The following is a 15,102-nucleotide window of genomic DNA, read 5'->3' as shown; positions in this document are numbered from 1 at the left end:
GTGGCAATGCAGTCAAGTCTATAGAGCTGAACCCCGCCATTTCACTGTGCAGCAGGAAGTAGCTGAACAAAAATAATTGCTTGGCTGTAACAGAAGCAATTCAAAAATATATACGTAGTTCCTATGTTTTAGCCATGGATTGATAATGCCACTAAATTGCTAGCCAGAATACATATATGAAACAGAGAGCATTATGTTTTAGATCTTCGAATATTTTTTGTTGCGGCCGTCGCCACTGGCATCACATAGGTTCTCTTCTGAAAAAACATGGCGTCCTCGTTGACGGCCTTCGGCAGCTCACCACTCCGTTCTCCGCGTGGGATTTTCAAGAATATTGAGGAGCAAAAGCTGTCAAAACAAACGAAGCAAGTGGCTTGCAAAGTCTATGCCCAAGTGATACTGATGCAACCGGGACTCCCCGCCGTTTCCGCAATCCATTTTGGTTAGCCGGTTTGCCGGCGTAAGTGAGCGTGTGCTTAAATGTGTGTGCATGCTGCTCTTTCAGTATACTGTGCCCGCGCTATGTAAGCACACCACACATGTCGGTGGTGCTGCTCAGTTTTCAGCTCCAGAAGAGTTTGCAAATCAGTGCATGCCCTCAAAATTGCAGCACTGACAAAGTTCTCTTTTTTTCTGAACGATACAGAGTTGTACGGTATAGTCCACAGTCAGTCTGGGTTCTCCAGTCAAAATGTTGGATTGTGTTTACAAACAAATGAAGCGTGGGGAAGAAGATTCCAATATGCCTGCACGCTCGGTGAACGTCTTTCAGTGCGCTCAATCACGGAGCTCATGCGAAGAAATGAACTGTAGCAAATGTGTATCTGTCATGCCGAAACTGAGACCAAAACCAGTTTATCAGAACTATTTTGGCGCAGTAACACAGAGCACTTAGCTCCCCCCTCCCCCTCCCCCCATAGCTTTCTCTCCATTGCCACGGAAAGTTGTCCCTGAGTATAGTTAAGGCCTGACGTGCAGTTCATGCAAGGCACTTGGCCGACTGTTATTACCCAGTATGGTATCCACACTGTTTGGCAGGGCAGGCCTTCAGATAAAATCTGCACAGCAACTGCCGTCATGAAGATGTTCACAAACTAAGTGGGACCAGCAGACTTTCAGTGTTCAAAATACAGGATGCTACGATGATACTAAATTTTTTTTTAACACACCGCTTCTCCATTTGTGCCTTGTTTCACACAAAGGTCGCATTTTGTGGACTATTTTGTTTAACACCAAGTACGGTGGAGGCACTTGCGTACTTATTTAGAGAATGAATGAAAATAATTTTTACCGGTGGGAGAGCTGATGGCCATCTTTGCCAGGATGAACAGCCTGAGACTCTGATGCCACCTGGAGCTCTCAGAACAAAATACGCAAGGCATTGCACATTCTGGATTATCTGACACATAGACTGGTGGCCAGAAAACACCAGCATTTATCTCCTTTCCACACGGCTCTCACGTGGCCTTTGATGAGAGAATGTGGCACTCATGAAGGGTGCACACTTGCCACCAAGCAAGGTAGTAGGAGCAGCACAGTGGTCACCACGGGGGGGACGGTGTGCGTGGTGCGTACAGGAGAAGCACGAGCTTGAGCGGCAGCTGCGGGAGAGCGAGCAACGTGTGGAGCTGTTGGCTGGCCGCTGCGAGAACCGGGAGGAGATCGAGAGCTTCCAGAGCCAGGAGATGGCCAAGGTCAAGCACCTGGTAAGGGCCTCACAACGGCATACTCGGTGCATTCCTTCGCCTGTTGCAGAGTGCGGTACTCCTGCAGCAAATCACCACAATTGCTCAGCCCCACTCTCACGGTAATACCTCAAGGAGCCATTGAAAGCGGGGATTGCTCTGCCCTGAAATTCCACTCATAATAGTTCTGGGTTGCAGAAGTGTTGCAAGCTGGGCTAGTTGGAAAGACATGTTCTTGGATTAAACCAGTGGGAACCTAAACCAGCGTGAACTTATTCACCATTCTTGACGTTAAACTTTAGTTGTTAGACCAGCGGCTGACCGTGCGTTCCACTTTTTTTGTCTTTGTTTAAGTTCGCGCTGGTTTAATCCAAGAATAGTTCTGGGTTACGGTGTCTTCAAGAGTACTGCAGTGAAAGCCCAGTTATATAACTGTATAGTCAGGAAGTCTTATACGTAATTGCAAAACACAATGTTTATGGCTACAGTGCCCAATTATTCGTAACAAAGGTATGTGGAGTATTAGGCCAACAAGGGCATAGAGTTGTGGTCTTGGTACTTGGTACTTAGAAAGGTGAAACCTTGAAACAAATAAAAATGAAATCAAGCCAGACACTTTTTTGCCTATAAGTTCTGTACAAAAGACAACATCTGCTCGGTTTGGCCATCCGCATCATACACGACCTTTTCACACGAGGCGGGATGTGTGCACTGTGTTAACCCATGCAGTGAATGCATTCGCAAGGCCCTACATTAGCCATAAATGCTTTGAATTTTTTCAACCCTCGCAAGACGGACACACCCCCCATTTTCAATCATAAAAATGTATGAGAAAGCATTGTTTTACGGAATGCCACCGTGCATGTTATTTGATGAAACACAGCTGCCATTGAAAACGCAGGCAAGCACGCTCCCTGTTATCCAATCCCCTTATCCCCTTTGGTTCCACACTGTGAGGCATTTGACCTTGAGCACTGATAGTGGGGCAGCCACGACTGGTAAACATAGATAACTCGGCATGTAGGAAGCCTTCAGATATGGGATTTAACAATTTTGTTTCTTGTTTTTGAGTGGCTTCTAATGCACGGTACAAGCTGGTTGTGGCAGGTTTTTCAGTGCAGGTTTGTTCTCTGTAACTGAATTTGGGACTGAGCACTGTCGTCAGATCTGTGCAATATATTTCACAGTAGTTGTGAGAGTTACAGAATAAGTCAGAAAAGTTGCTTATGCCATGTACGAAGAGACACAAAGCTGAAATTGCAGTGGAAAAAGAAGCGTAGAATTGCTTGCCTCACACAATGAACGCACCCCAAGTGTGCGTAAACTTTTCGGGGTAAAAAACGTACCCAGTAAAGTATGTTCTTGGGCTAGTTGGTTCTTCATGCTGAGACGTAAAACTGAACATTGAACATGCTTATATACCCACACCAGCACATGCGCACACGTCATGTCACTATCTTTATCACATGATACATAGAACGGTTTAAAAATTCGTACTCATTTCCATATGGGTGGTTCACTCACACACTTTCCGCCATGCTTTCGAATGAAGAAGGCCTCGATTAATTCCCCTTGCCACCTGTCCTCGGCTTTTGCTCATTACCTTCGTCTGATTCAGAGCTGGCTCGCATGGCTTGCTTTCACAAGCTACGCAGTGGTGTGGAAGGTGGGAGCCCGCTTTGTTGCACATAGACAGCTGGTGTTCCCTTAAACGGCCGTTTAGACAGCGGCCCGTTTGACCGATGTACACCTGCCCGCATGTGAGCGGAATCATGAACACCACCCCGGTTGCACACTTCACGTATGGCGTTGTATGTCGTCTTGGGCAAACTGGCGTCTTTGCCATCCCTTTCAGTATCTTGGGGCACAGGCTAACCAACGTGTAAGGGACAGAAAGAACGACTGGCACTTTGTGCCTGTTAGCCACATTTTTCAGGTTGTGTGTCGCTCGATGCACGTGAGGGAAAGCCACCGGTTTCTTGTGCCTAAGGACATCTGGCCTAAGGCAGTCTGAAGGGAAACAGACACCAAAGGACATTCGGCCTTAAGTGCAAGGAACCGGTGCCTTTTAGCTACATTCCATCCCTGGAAGACATTGTTTTTCCGAAAAATGGTTACAATTGTTGAAAAACATTCAAAATTTCGGGCTGCACGACCTCAGCAGTGACATAATGAGGGGATACTAGAATCAAAGTTATGTTAAGTTGGGAGACGTGACTAGTTATTTATAGATCAAATTTAATCAAATTAAAAGCATTTATGAATTAGCCATCCTAATAACAAAACTGAAATTGGCTAGAAATATATTACTTAAATTGGCTGTAACAAAGTGCACTATGTTGATACCTCTTTGTTAGCTTGCTCTTTTATCACAATTAAATGAAAAAGTTCACTAAAACGGTAATTGAAAGGATGAAGTTTAGTAGTACATATTACACCCTGGGTAACAGGTGCTCAAAGCTACAGGGAGTAAACTGTAGCAAGCGTAACGTGCGCATCTACCAAGCAGTGTCCATGTTCAGTAAGTGCAGCTTTGTCGAAAACAGATAGAAACAGCCACCACAAAAGCTATTGAGATGTTTTGAGCGATGCATTTTTTTTATGACTACTGTGATATGTTGGACTAATTGTTTTTGTGTTTCTTTACTTTTAATCTTAAAAGTGTAGTTTTGTAGGATTAGCTTCATCACTTGGAGTGTGTACTCTATTGGAACTGCTTATTTGTACTCATGTCGACCAGGATTGCCACAGTTTAGTGTCAAAGAGATGTGGTAGCACTGGCTGAAAAAGTCAGGCATCCCACCCGCTGCGGTGGCTCCTTGGCTAAGTAAGGCGTTGCACTGCTGAGCACGAGGTCGCGGGTTTCTGTTCCCGGCCGCGGCGGCCGCTTTTCTGATGGAGGCGAAAAGCAAAAACGGCCGTGTGCACGAGATTTCGGCGCACGTTAAAGATCCCCAGGTGGTCAAAATTAATCCGAAGCCCTCCACTACACGGCGCACCTCATCGCCTGCGTTGCGCCGGCGCGTTAAACCCTACAAGCAATCAATAAATCAAGTCTAGGCATGCCTACGATGGTGGTGTTGGCCATTTCCATTTAGGGACGGGTGACTGCATAACTGTAGGCATGCTGTGAGGGAACTCCTGCTGTTTCCCCTCACATTGCGTACAAGCTTATAATGGTTCTGTAGCCCTTGCTTCACGCTGCAACAGTTGTGGCAGTGGTGCCGAAGGTGTTCAGTGGTCGGGGTGGTGTGCGTGCGCAGCTTCTGTGCAGCCAGCAGGAGCTTCGGGCCGTGGACGAGCGCCTGCGTCAGCGGTCGCAGGAGCTGCAGCAGTCACAGGAGCGCGTGTGTGAGCTGGAGCAAGCCCTGTCCGAGGGCGGGGAGCAGGCACGGGCGCGCGACCTTGAGCGGGACAAGGCCTCGCTCGAGGAGGAGGTGGACCGGCTCAAGCAGGACGCCCTGCAGGTGGGCATCGCTTGTACACGCGGGACGGACGGGTGTTGGGGCAGCACTGTGTTTGCATGCACGAGCGTTCGCCATTTTGACACTGGTTGCTGTTGACACTGTCGCTGTTGTGCACGTCCTGAGAAATAAAGCGTCGGTTGCCACTTAGTGCCTTTTCTACGGGTACTATAGACCATTCCAAAAAAATTCCCCGCATTTCCCCGAGGGGAAGAATGTGAAAGTGCGAATGCACGAGTTGAATTTGCGCGGTTCGGTAATGTTCGCGAAAGAGAGATCACACACACACACACAACTACAAAGAAAGAAAGATGCATTTATTCACAGACATTTATTTGTGTTGTCGTTGTACTTGATTGCTAGAGCGGATCTCAGCTTTGAAATTTCGTGTCAGTACTCCTTTAAGCAGGTGCATTAGCCCTTCTCACGCCCGATTCTTGGCCAATCCCCCACGTGGGTATGTGCCATGTCAGCGGCCAGGCAGCGCGCGCCCATCTCCCCCCGTTGCCAAGGAAGACGAGGAGATTCCTGGCCAATCCCCCACGTGGGTATGTGCCATGTCAGCGGCCAGGCTGCGCGCGCCCATCTCCACGTGCGCGGACATCGCCGGTGGACGCAGGTTCAGGGTCGCTTAAGAAGTGCATTGCACTTAAAAGGGTGCCGCCATCTTGCGTGTGCAGTGCCCTCTGGTAGCTGGCCGATTTGCTGGCTTGGGCCCACAGCTTGGGCCCACAGGGCCCAAGCCAGCAAATGTGGGCCCAAGCCAGCTTGGGCTCTGTGGTGTATGGGCGCCAGCTGCGTCTTGGAAAAGTTTTCGTTGTGGCACGTTGTATGCTCCCTTTTATAATACATATACTTTAAAGGGAAAGTTGTTGCGTTGGACCAATTTAAGCTATCTGTCTTAAATTGGTGGCTTTTTGGTCTTTGGTTAAGCTGAAATTTGCCTCGAGGTAGCGTGGTCTGGTGGGTTAGCGATCCCGAGTCGAACATAAGTCTTCCAATACTTTTTTTTTCGTGAGTTTTTTTTTGTTTGTTTGTGCGTGTGTCTGGGATCGCGTATAGCAGCTATTTTGGACGTTTTGCGGCAAAAACGGATGTTTGTTAAAGCGATCTAAACGTGAAATGCTGGGCACCCACAAACAGCAAGCAGAAGCGCGTGTCAGTGTAACAGACTGCTGTATTCATATCCCTGTAGGATGTAAGTAATACGGGTAGTTTTGGGTGAACTACCTGTATTAGTTCTCCAGATACAACACGCTATATTACACCGCCTAAAAAAGGTGGCTGGTGCACATGATGTGCGTGTTGTCTTTCAAGCTTCCAGTAAATTAAGGGGCCCTTGCAAGAGATTGTACCGTCCCAGGCATGATGATTCTGGCGAATCAATCTGTGGTGTAAAACAAGTGGAAAAGTTCGTCAGCTGTGAACAAGGTGTTGTGTGCCAAATTCCCCTCCCTTGTGGCAAATCATACATCGGCCAGACTGGTCGCTGCCGCGATGAAAGGCTGCGGGAACATACGTACGTGTGCTTGTTGATGAATGCGCCCAGCAATTGGACAACGCATTGTGCAAGATCTTAAGGCACGCTGGAGTATAAAAAACGTCAGTTCTCATGAGCTCAAGAGACAAGAGGCAGCACGAGATATGGGAAGCCTACTGTATGGCATCCGGAAAAGGAGGTTACGTCAACGCACTATCAATAACCTTATCAAAAAGGGAAATAGAGTACCTGTCGCTGTAAAAACTGTGAATGTGCTCCATTTAACCTGTGCGTGGTGGTTATCACATGTATTTTAAGATTATGTTGCCCGTGTAGGGCCCCTTAAATTTAAATATTGAACAGCAAAGCACACAGGCCCTTCTTGCTATGAGGAGTGAAACGTCAGAAATGCTGGCAACTAAGCTGGGCCAGTTGTTAGAGCATAACTTCCAGCACTAACATACAGTTACCTAACCTAACCCCTAAGGGTAGGCCCTCTAGTTTGCTTCGAATGCAAATAAGACGAGAATTTTGGAGCTGTGTGCATGGTGAGTGAATCTGTGGCATAGCTTCGTAGTAGTTGTGTCACTTGTTCACACTCGTTCTCTGCATCACACTCGTTCTCTGGCCCCTCAGAGTGCTGGCCGCATCAGCCAGCTGGAGTGTGCCTTGGGGAGCCTGACGGATGAGCACGACGGACTCAAGCACACACATGATGTCTACAAATCCAAGGTGCGTAGAGCCACTCTAAGCTCACTCACAAAAGATGGGGAGGGAACCAGTCATGGGCACGTTACCGAAAAAAAGTAACAGTGTTACAGTTACAGTTACCTAACCCAAAAAAGTAACTCTGTTACAGTTACAGTTACGAATTTTCGAAAAGTAACTAGTTACAGTTACAATTACTGCAAAAGAGTAACGTCGTTACTTTTGCGTTACTGAAAAGATTTGGCTTATTTAATAGAAACGTACGAAGGCATGAAGGTAGTAAAAATTACACGTAGTAAAGCCTACACGAGGGGAACCTAAAATGATGCACTCTCATGCCCAAACCACCAATCGTTGTGTACGCCTGATTTTTTTTATTACATAAGTTTTGCTATCCATCATAAAGAACTTTATTTTTTTGTTGCTGCACTCTCGCTGTAAGAAATTTATTTGCAAACATCATTGTAGCACAGAATTAGTTGTTTTTCAAAATTGGAATCAGAGAGGCCGAACTTATACTATACCGAGCTGGATGACAACACTGCCTAAACAATATTTCAATGTCAACTTGATTTATTTTCGCCTGCAATGCCGTCGCTTGTTCTCCCGCCCCAACCCCCAGCCACCCCCCTTCCCGGAATGAGACAAGATATTTCCAAAGGGAATAGAAACTGAAATAAACGCTTTACTGTCCCCTCCCTCCCCCTCCTCCCCCCTGTCCTCACAAAGGCAGATTTTGCCGTCTCTACGGGAAAACACTGCTCTCACAATCCCAGCCTTCCACAGCAACCACGTCGCCGATCCCAGGAACCCCTCCCTTCGTTTGCTTTGAGGCGTAGGCCGAACGAAGCTCGCCCAAGTATTCCTTGCACCCCATATTCAGAATCAGATGTAGCTACTGTTTTCGTTTCGGCCACAGCCCTCGAAACGAAGTCGAGAGGCTTTCCAAGAACATTTCTTCGTGCAGTGGCAGTGTGGTCAGACGTCTGCCGGCCAAGATGCTGGCTGGTGTGAGGGCACTCGGGGGCCACCATCGTTGCGGTCGTCGTATGTGTGGAGGGGCGTGAAATTTATTACTTCCTCGACCTCGTTCGAGTACTGTTGACAGCTCGATGAAGCCTCTAGACCAGGGGTCCCAAACGCATGGTCCCAAATACGGCCAGGCGTCTCTAAAGAGCACAATGGTCGCAAGCAACGGCGACTTGTGAATCGAACGCTCTACAGTGCGCACAGGGCTGGACGAGCGCGAGGCCGCTGAGAGACTCCCCGCGGCGTTTTATGACCCCACAGACGGGGCTGCACGTCGCTAATGAGAAAGCGACGCCCTGCCCGGAGTTTTCCAGGCTTCCGCGAAAGTGCAAAGGTTTCAGTGCGTTGTGCGGTGTTTGTGGGTGTTTGTTTTTCTGTTCGCCTGCTGCTGAGGAAAATACTGCATCTTAGACTTAGAAACTTCGAGCCCTTAGTAGACCGCGTAAGACACCACGCACACGTGCACGCCTAAACATTTCTAGCCCAGATGTTTTTCACCCATTCGAAGGGAGTGAGCTGGCATAGATGAACTAGACCAGTGGTTCTCAGCCATGTCTGTCCCGGGGACCCCTTTTGTGCTTGCGAAAGTGATGGGGGACCCCACGATGGAGCCTATATTGATTGGTGTCATAATGACAAACAATTTCTACTTGCAGCCTACGTCGCCCACACACTTATTCGATGCCCGCCTTTTATGGTTGACGCCAATGACGATGCGCACCATGTTAAACAATCTGGTCTTGAATCTAAAATTCTTCTAAACACCTACACGTTGCCTCTTCTGTGTCTGCTTTTTTCCTTCTCATAGCTGGCGTGTCGTGCAAAAAGCAGATGTTAGGTGCTGCGCGGAGAAACTAAACGTACATGTCATGCGCCAAAGCCACTTTTTTGCATTGCAAGAAAGTGCTGGCAAGATCGAGAAAAGAATGGCGTGAGTAAAAGTTTTGAGGTGGACTTCGTGGGCCCTTCAAATGCTCTGGCGGACCCCCAGGGGTCCGTGGAACCCCATTTGAGAATCACTGAACTAGACGAAGGTTCTGCGGAAGAAAGGCCGAAAAAGTGAAACGCGCTAACTGAATATCGGCCGTTAATGAGTGTTGCTGTTGGATAATTTTTTTATAGAAATAAAGTAACTGTAACGATATTTCTCGTTACAGTTACTCCACAAAAAAGTAACAGTGTTACAGTTACAAGTTCCTCTAACTTAAAAGTAACTAGTTACAGTTACAAGTTACTGAAAAAAGTAACTAGTTACCGGTAACGCGTTACTAGTAACTAGTTACTGCCCAAGACTGGAGGGAACCCAACATTCATGTACACGATGCTGCAGCAATAAATTCTGTTTTCGCAGGAGATGGAATTTGCCTTCCATTTTCATGGAAGGCAAGCTAACTTTGTTTCAAAGTCCATTGGACTTGCTCGACTGCCCCAAATTACACCCTTAGCAATGTTAGAGTCAGCAGTGATAAAAAAGTAAGTGCAGACATGAACATGATCAAAGTGCTTCATGGAAGGCAAGGCATTTTGTTTTAGATAGGTCAGGTGGCGCTGCTGTTCTACAACGGTGTTTTTTCCGTAATGGCTGCTTTCATTCTTAAAGAAATAAGTTGTTTTTATTGAATTTATTAACAACGCGGTAAGTTCTATCACCAATTTGAGTGTTAAATGAAATATACTATGAAATGCCACCTTCAAACAAGGTTTGGGCATAGGCTACATGAGCAGCTTGCACAAGAAGAAGGTTTAAAGACTCTCATTTATTGCTGCAGCACCCTGCCTGCTGTTAGCACCTATACTACTCTCGGGATTCTCAGTGCCTTCTGCGGGTTCCTTCTCTTGCGTTTCACTTGGAATACATTATACGAAGAGAGCTAAATGTGTTACTCCTATAACCAGGCATTTTTTTTCGGTGCCTGCCTGAAGCCGTCACCTTTCTCTGACGACAACTGCCTTCCCAGCTTTGTGCTGCATGTGTTTAAAATAAGCCCATGGTGCAGCTTCCCAATTCACACTGGCCACGCTGTGTGTGCAGGCCACGTCGATGATGGATGAGAAGGACGGCCACATCTCTGACCTTACAGACCGGGTGCGCACACTGGAGAAGCGGCTAGAAAGTGCGGCACTCACGGGCGATGAGCATGTCCAGTCGCTTGTGGATGAGGTGAGCGCCTAGATTTCTCCTCTCTTTTTTAGGTGAGCTCTCTCTGGTGAACTGGTGGTGAAGTAGGTGAACTCTCTGTGGGTTCACCCACTTTGTTGGTCCAGTTGCTGTTGTGTGCTTGTGTGGGTCATCTCTTTCTCGCATGCCACACCCTTTGATAGAGGAAGAATGCACCCAGCTATTCCTTGTCCTGCTGGGGGCTCAGTCTGGTCTCAGCCCATTTCTTGGGCTAGGTGTTGATATGTTGCATTTGTGCAGAATGGAATTAGTGGGTACTTTTAAAGAAGGTGACAAGTTGTCGAAACACAGTGCTGTTAATAATGTGCGCTTGCTGGGCTGCCACGAAAAGAAGTACGCTCAAAAGGTAGGCTGGCCGCTCGTGGAAGTCAGTTTGCATTTTTAGCCCAGAAAAATGTTCGTGCCAATCCTTTGGACTTTTGTAGATTTGGTCTTGTGAGAATAGCATCTTCAGAAGATAGAACAAGGTCACCTCTATTCTGTGGCTAGATAGTGGGGGCACTCACTAAGGAAACCTCTCTTGCAATGTGGGAGCTGGTGGGAATTTCAGTAAGGTTTTAACCATGCTGTTGCTCCCACAATGTTTGACCTGCCTGCTTTTTCAGGGCTTGACCCGTGTTCAAGATTTTTTGGGAGAGTTCAGCAGATAAGCAGAGTGGTGGCTGCATTCTCTTCTCTTCAATATGCGTGGGGCTCTTCTTCTAGCTTGGAATGCATTGTGCGAATCAGGTGCAGGGAAACAAAGCATCGTAAGCTGGGGTAACATCACACTAAGCTATCACAGTTTCCAGAGCTCTTAGATGTAGGCAGTTATTGAACTCCACCTCAAAAAACGGTCTGCTCCTGGACCCCTCCCCCCCCCCCACACACTTTGGGTCATGAGTATAGTGGCACCACTGTGGATACTGCACGCATTATCCAAAAAAATATATATACTAATTATGCAAACGGACAATTTCACGCTAAGCTTCATTTAAGGGTGCATAATTCTTTATCTTTGTACTTTCATAAGTTATTTTTTTAAGAGTGTTTATTTTGCCACGGGGCATAGATGAGGGGGTATGAGTTGATGATGACCAAAAATGAATTAGATGAACGTGAAAATGATCGCTTCGCGGATGAAGTCTAGGAGGAAACTATGATGGGGCCCATGTGTCCATGCGCTGTATGGGGATGTGTCGTCTACGCGGAGGGCCGTCGCCGCAAGATGCCACATTCTTGTCGGATGCAAGGCGAGGCAGGACCATAGCAAGTGGTGAAAATCCGCGATTGTGTCTCTGCGGTGGCAAACTGGGCAACCAGGGTTTGCAAAAGAATTTCGGAAGCTATGCCATTGGCGGTTCACAGCGAGGGTTAAGGCCACCCCCACCCGGCAGCCTCCTTGGCACGGATAAGACCCGGGGGGAGGGTGGCAGCACACAGTGGAATGAGAGCACGTGCGTAGCGCTGGAGGTGTTCCTTTCTGGTCAGCAGGAGAGTGGCATCATCCAGCTCCAATGGGGAAGTCGGAGATAGATTGGAGGCTGCTAGCTGGGCTGCTGCATCTGCCTTGAAATGGGCTGTCAGTAGGTCATGCAGAACCCATTCAATACGAATCTTGTGAGCAATTCGTGCCACCAGTTGGTGAATATTCTGGGCCAGCATGAGGCTACGACTAACTAACTGCAGTAAGCGGACTGCTTGGAGGGCATCGGTACGAATTACAATGCGCGCCCGGGCTGCAAAGTGAATCCGGTTACAGCCAGCAGAGCCTCTCTAATAATGGCTACAAGTTCCGCACAGAATGATGATGGAGGTTCCGGGACCTTAAACCTGGACGTCTTGCTGAGAGCTGGATGGCTAGTGCAATGAATGATAGTGGCAATCACAGTGTCTTTAATACTTGCGTCGGTATATAATATACTGGAGTCGGGTGGAAGGGGGCTATCCACGTCGCTGATTGTCAAAAACAAGAGTAGTGTCCTGCTTGACCACAGCAGTTGCTTTCCCTTTGCCATCCTGCGGAGGCCTCCACAGGATGGCACATGCTCCGAACATGCTGTTGAACATCTTATTGCACACCTTATAAAACATCTTATTGACCATCTAATTGAAAGCAGTCCAAACATCTTATTGAAAAGCACGAACGGACACATTTCGTGATCACAGTATGTCCATGGCTTTTTTCAACTGTTATTTTTGATGCATACAAAAAAAAAAAAAAACTGTCACTGTGCAGTCATGGGCTGCGAAGTCAGTGAAGGGAATTTTGCCATCGCAGTCCACCAGAAAGTGAGCTGTGGCAAATGTTGGTAGCTTTGTGGATGACACTGCTACCAGCATGCCCAAAAAAAATGTGGAGGTGACTGTCTGTCAGAGCTGCCAGCAAACCACCTTTGAGGCCAAATGCAATGCTGGCACTCCATGCAGTGGAGAGGCTTTAAGTGGGAGCACCCACCTGTGCTCATATAGCAAAAAACTTCATCACACGCATAACAGGTATCGCTGCCGTTCCGTAAATCATAAAGTGCAGCTTTAGGGGCTTCAGACAGTCAGTCAACGGGGAGCACATGCGTTGAGGCACCCTAGTTGATCGGAGCTCTAACCCGTTAACTGCCATGAGAAATTTTGAAAAACTGATTAGAACTGCAAACTCTTTTACCTTTAGATTTTCTCTTTTCGAAAGAAATGATGCTGGGAAGTGCGCGGCACTTCTGTTTTGTCTGTCGAAAAAAACTTGTTTATTTATGAGGGAAAATTACAGAGTAATGCACCTTTATTTGCACTAGCACAAAAAAAAAGGAAGCAGGAGTTGCAAAAGGGCACCTTGACTGTTGCTCTTTGGTCCCACTTGCTCCGTGCGATGGAGCGGGAAACACTGCACCACACAAAGGGCAACCTCGTGCTACAGCACCAGTACTTTGCTTCTTTTTGCAGCCTGTTCTCAGTGTCGGAGTCCTCTTTTTCATTGTACTAAACAGAACACCTTGTTGGGCTTTCTCTGGCGGTAGTGGGGGACGTGTAGTTGTGAAAAATGTCATTCGACTTACGGAAGCTCACCTGGGGAGGAAAAAATCAGTGTTGTTCGTTTTGTGTCCATTTAGAAGTGTTCATTTCAAGCGAGCCCTAACCGACTGAATCACGTGTGACGTTGCACGAGCAAGGCGGGGCGCCAGTTTCTGTGCATGCCATTAGTCGGAGGCCTTGCAAGTGCAACTACTGTACAAGTCAGAATATAGGTACAGGTCGACCCTCTTACCTTGCGTCCGAGAAATGTGAGAAAAAATATTAGGTGCACAACATCATTCTATTTACTTTGTCTCAGATTACTCTGTGGAGTTGACTGAACTCTCGTCAAACGAGGCCATCTCCCACGGCATGTTGTCCTCGGTGCGGTGCACGAAATTGCCTGTGCAGAACTTTTTTAAGCACTTGCACGGGGTACCCGTGTGCCGATTGTCGCGAGAGGCAGCCTGTGCAGGTGGCCAGCAGGCATCTTGGGGTTGTCACCAGCCATCTGTTTATAGAGACCTGGCACGTTGTCGCCAACGTGTCCTCCAGTTCAGGGTGCACGGCGCAGTTCCCATGAAACGAGGCCTTCTGAGCAGTGCGTGCCGAGAGCTGCCCCTTCAGCTGACACCAGTAATGTGCACTTTTTTCGGCAACACGGAACCGGTGCTGGGCAGACATGTTGCCATTGGCTTTGGCATATATTTAAATGCTGCGGTGAACTAGCACCAAGTGCATCTTGAGCAATAAGAAAATGGCATGCACCTGTTTGCTGACTTTCCTCCATAGAGAGAAGCAAAAAAAAGGAAAGGATGGCGGTGGTGATGGTGCCTTTGCAGCTCAGATGTGCTGGAGGCACTGTCAGGTTGCCAGATGACAACTAACATGCGAGTGACCAGTATATAGGTCAAGGGGTGACTTCTCTTCAAATGTTTAAGGGGAAAAAACCTCGGCCTATATTCCAATTTATACAGTACGCCATGATTGGAATGGAAGTGAAATGGTCACCTTTGAAACGTGGACAAACTCAGCATTCCGCCCCTGAGGGAAGTCTTGCCACTTACATGCGGGAGTGGCAGAACTTGCCCTTATGCAATGCCAAATCTTTCACATACCTGTTTGTTTCTCTGGAGAAAAACACATGAAACAGCTCAAGACATCCTCTTCTGGATCACCAATGTTTATGTAGCATCCCGCCTGTCCTGTGAATAGGAACCTGGGACGTGCAGGCGGCAGATTGTTGCAGTCAAGATGAACTCAGTTTCATGCGCTGCTCACATGGTCCGACTCTTCATCCCTGCTACTACTGCTTGATGATTCGGCAAAACCTAACCCCTCACCGCTTTGGCAGTCCAGCAACCAATGATTGTTGCTTGAATCAAAAACTTTCGGTATACTTTGCTGGTGTGCTCATTGCTCACGATGTCATGTACATCCAGTGTTCACGCAGCGTTTGCAGGCACAGTTTCAGATAGTCTATTTTAGGCTGCCTATTGAAGAGGCAGCATAAACTAAATGTAAAAAAAACAACTTTTGAGCATATATTTTGGTGACAAAGGGTTTTTTGTT

General features: G+C 47.5%; 1 protein-coding gene across 2 annotated transcripts in view; it reads left to right on the top strand.

Moving 5' to 3' along the window:
* Positions 1 to 15,102, top strand: part of LOC144138533 (uncharacterized) — an 80,733-nt gene that overhangs the window by 8,268 nt on the left and 57,363 nt on the right. For both annotated transcript variants that reach the window (XM_077670869.1, XM_077670878.1), the window contains exons 5-8: positions 1,578 to 1,706; positions 4,949 to 5,152; positions 7,266 to 7,361; positions 10,399 to 10,527. In XM_077670869.1, coding sequence (XP_077526995.1) covers positions 1,578 to 1,706; positions 4,949 to 5,152; positions 7,266 to 7,361; positions 10,399 to 10,527 — 558 coding nt within the window. The remainder of the gene's footprint in view (positions 1 to 1,577; positions 1,707 to 4,948; positions 5,153 to 7,265; positions 7,362 to 10,398; positions 10,528 to 15,102) is intronic.

Source organism: Haemaphysalis longicornis, unplaced genomic scaffold, assembly GCF_048455015.1.
Source record: "Haemaphysalis longicornis isolate Haplotype H1 unplaced genomic scaffold, Haemaphysalis longicornis Haplotype H1 scaffold_1, whole genome shotgun sequence".
In the NCBI taxonomy this organism is placed as follows: Eukaryota; Metazoa; Arthropoda; class Arachnida; order Ixodida; family Ixodidae; genus Haemaphysalis; species Haemaphysalis longicornis.
This window is presented reverse-complemented; position numbering and strand designations above follow the sequence as displayed.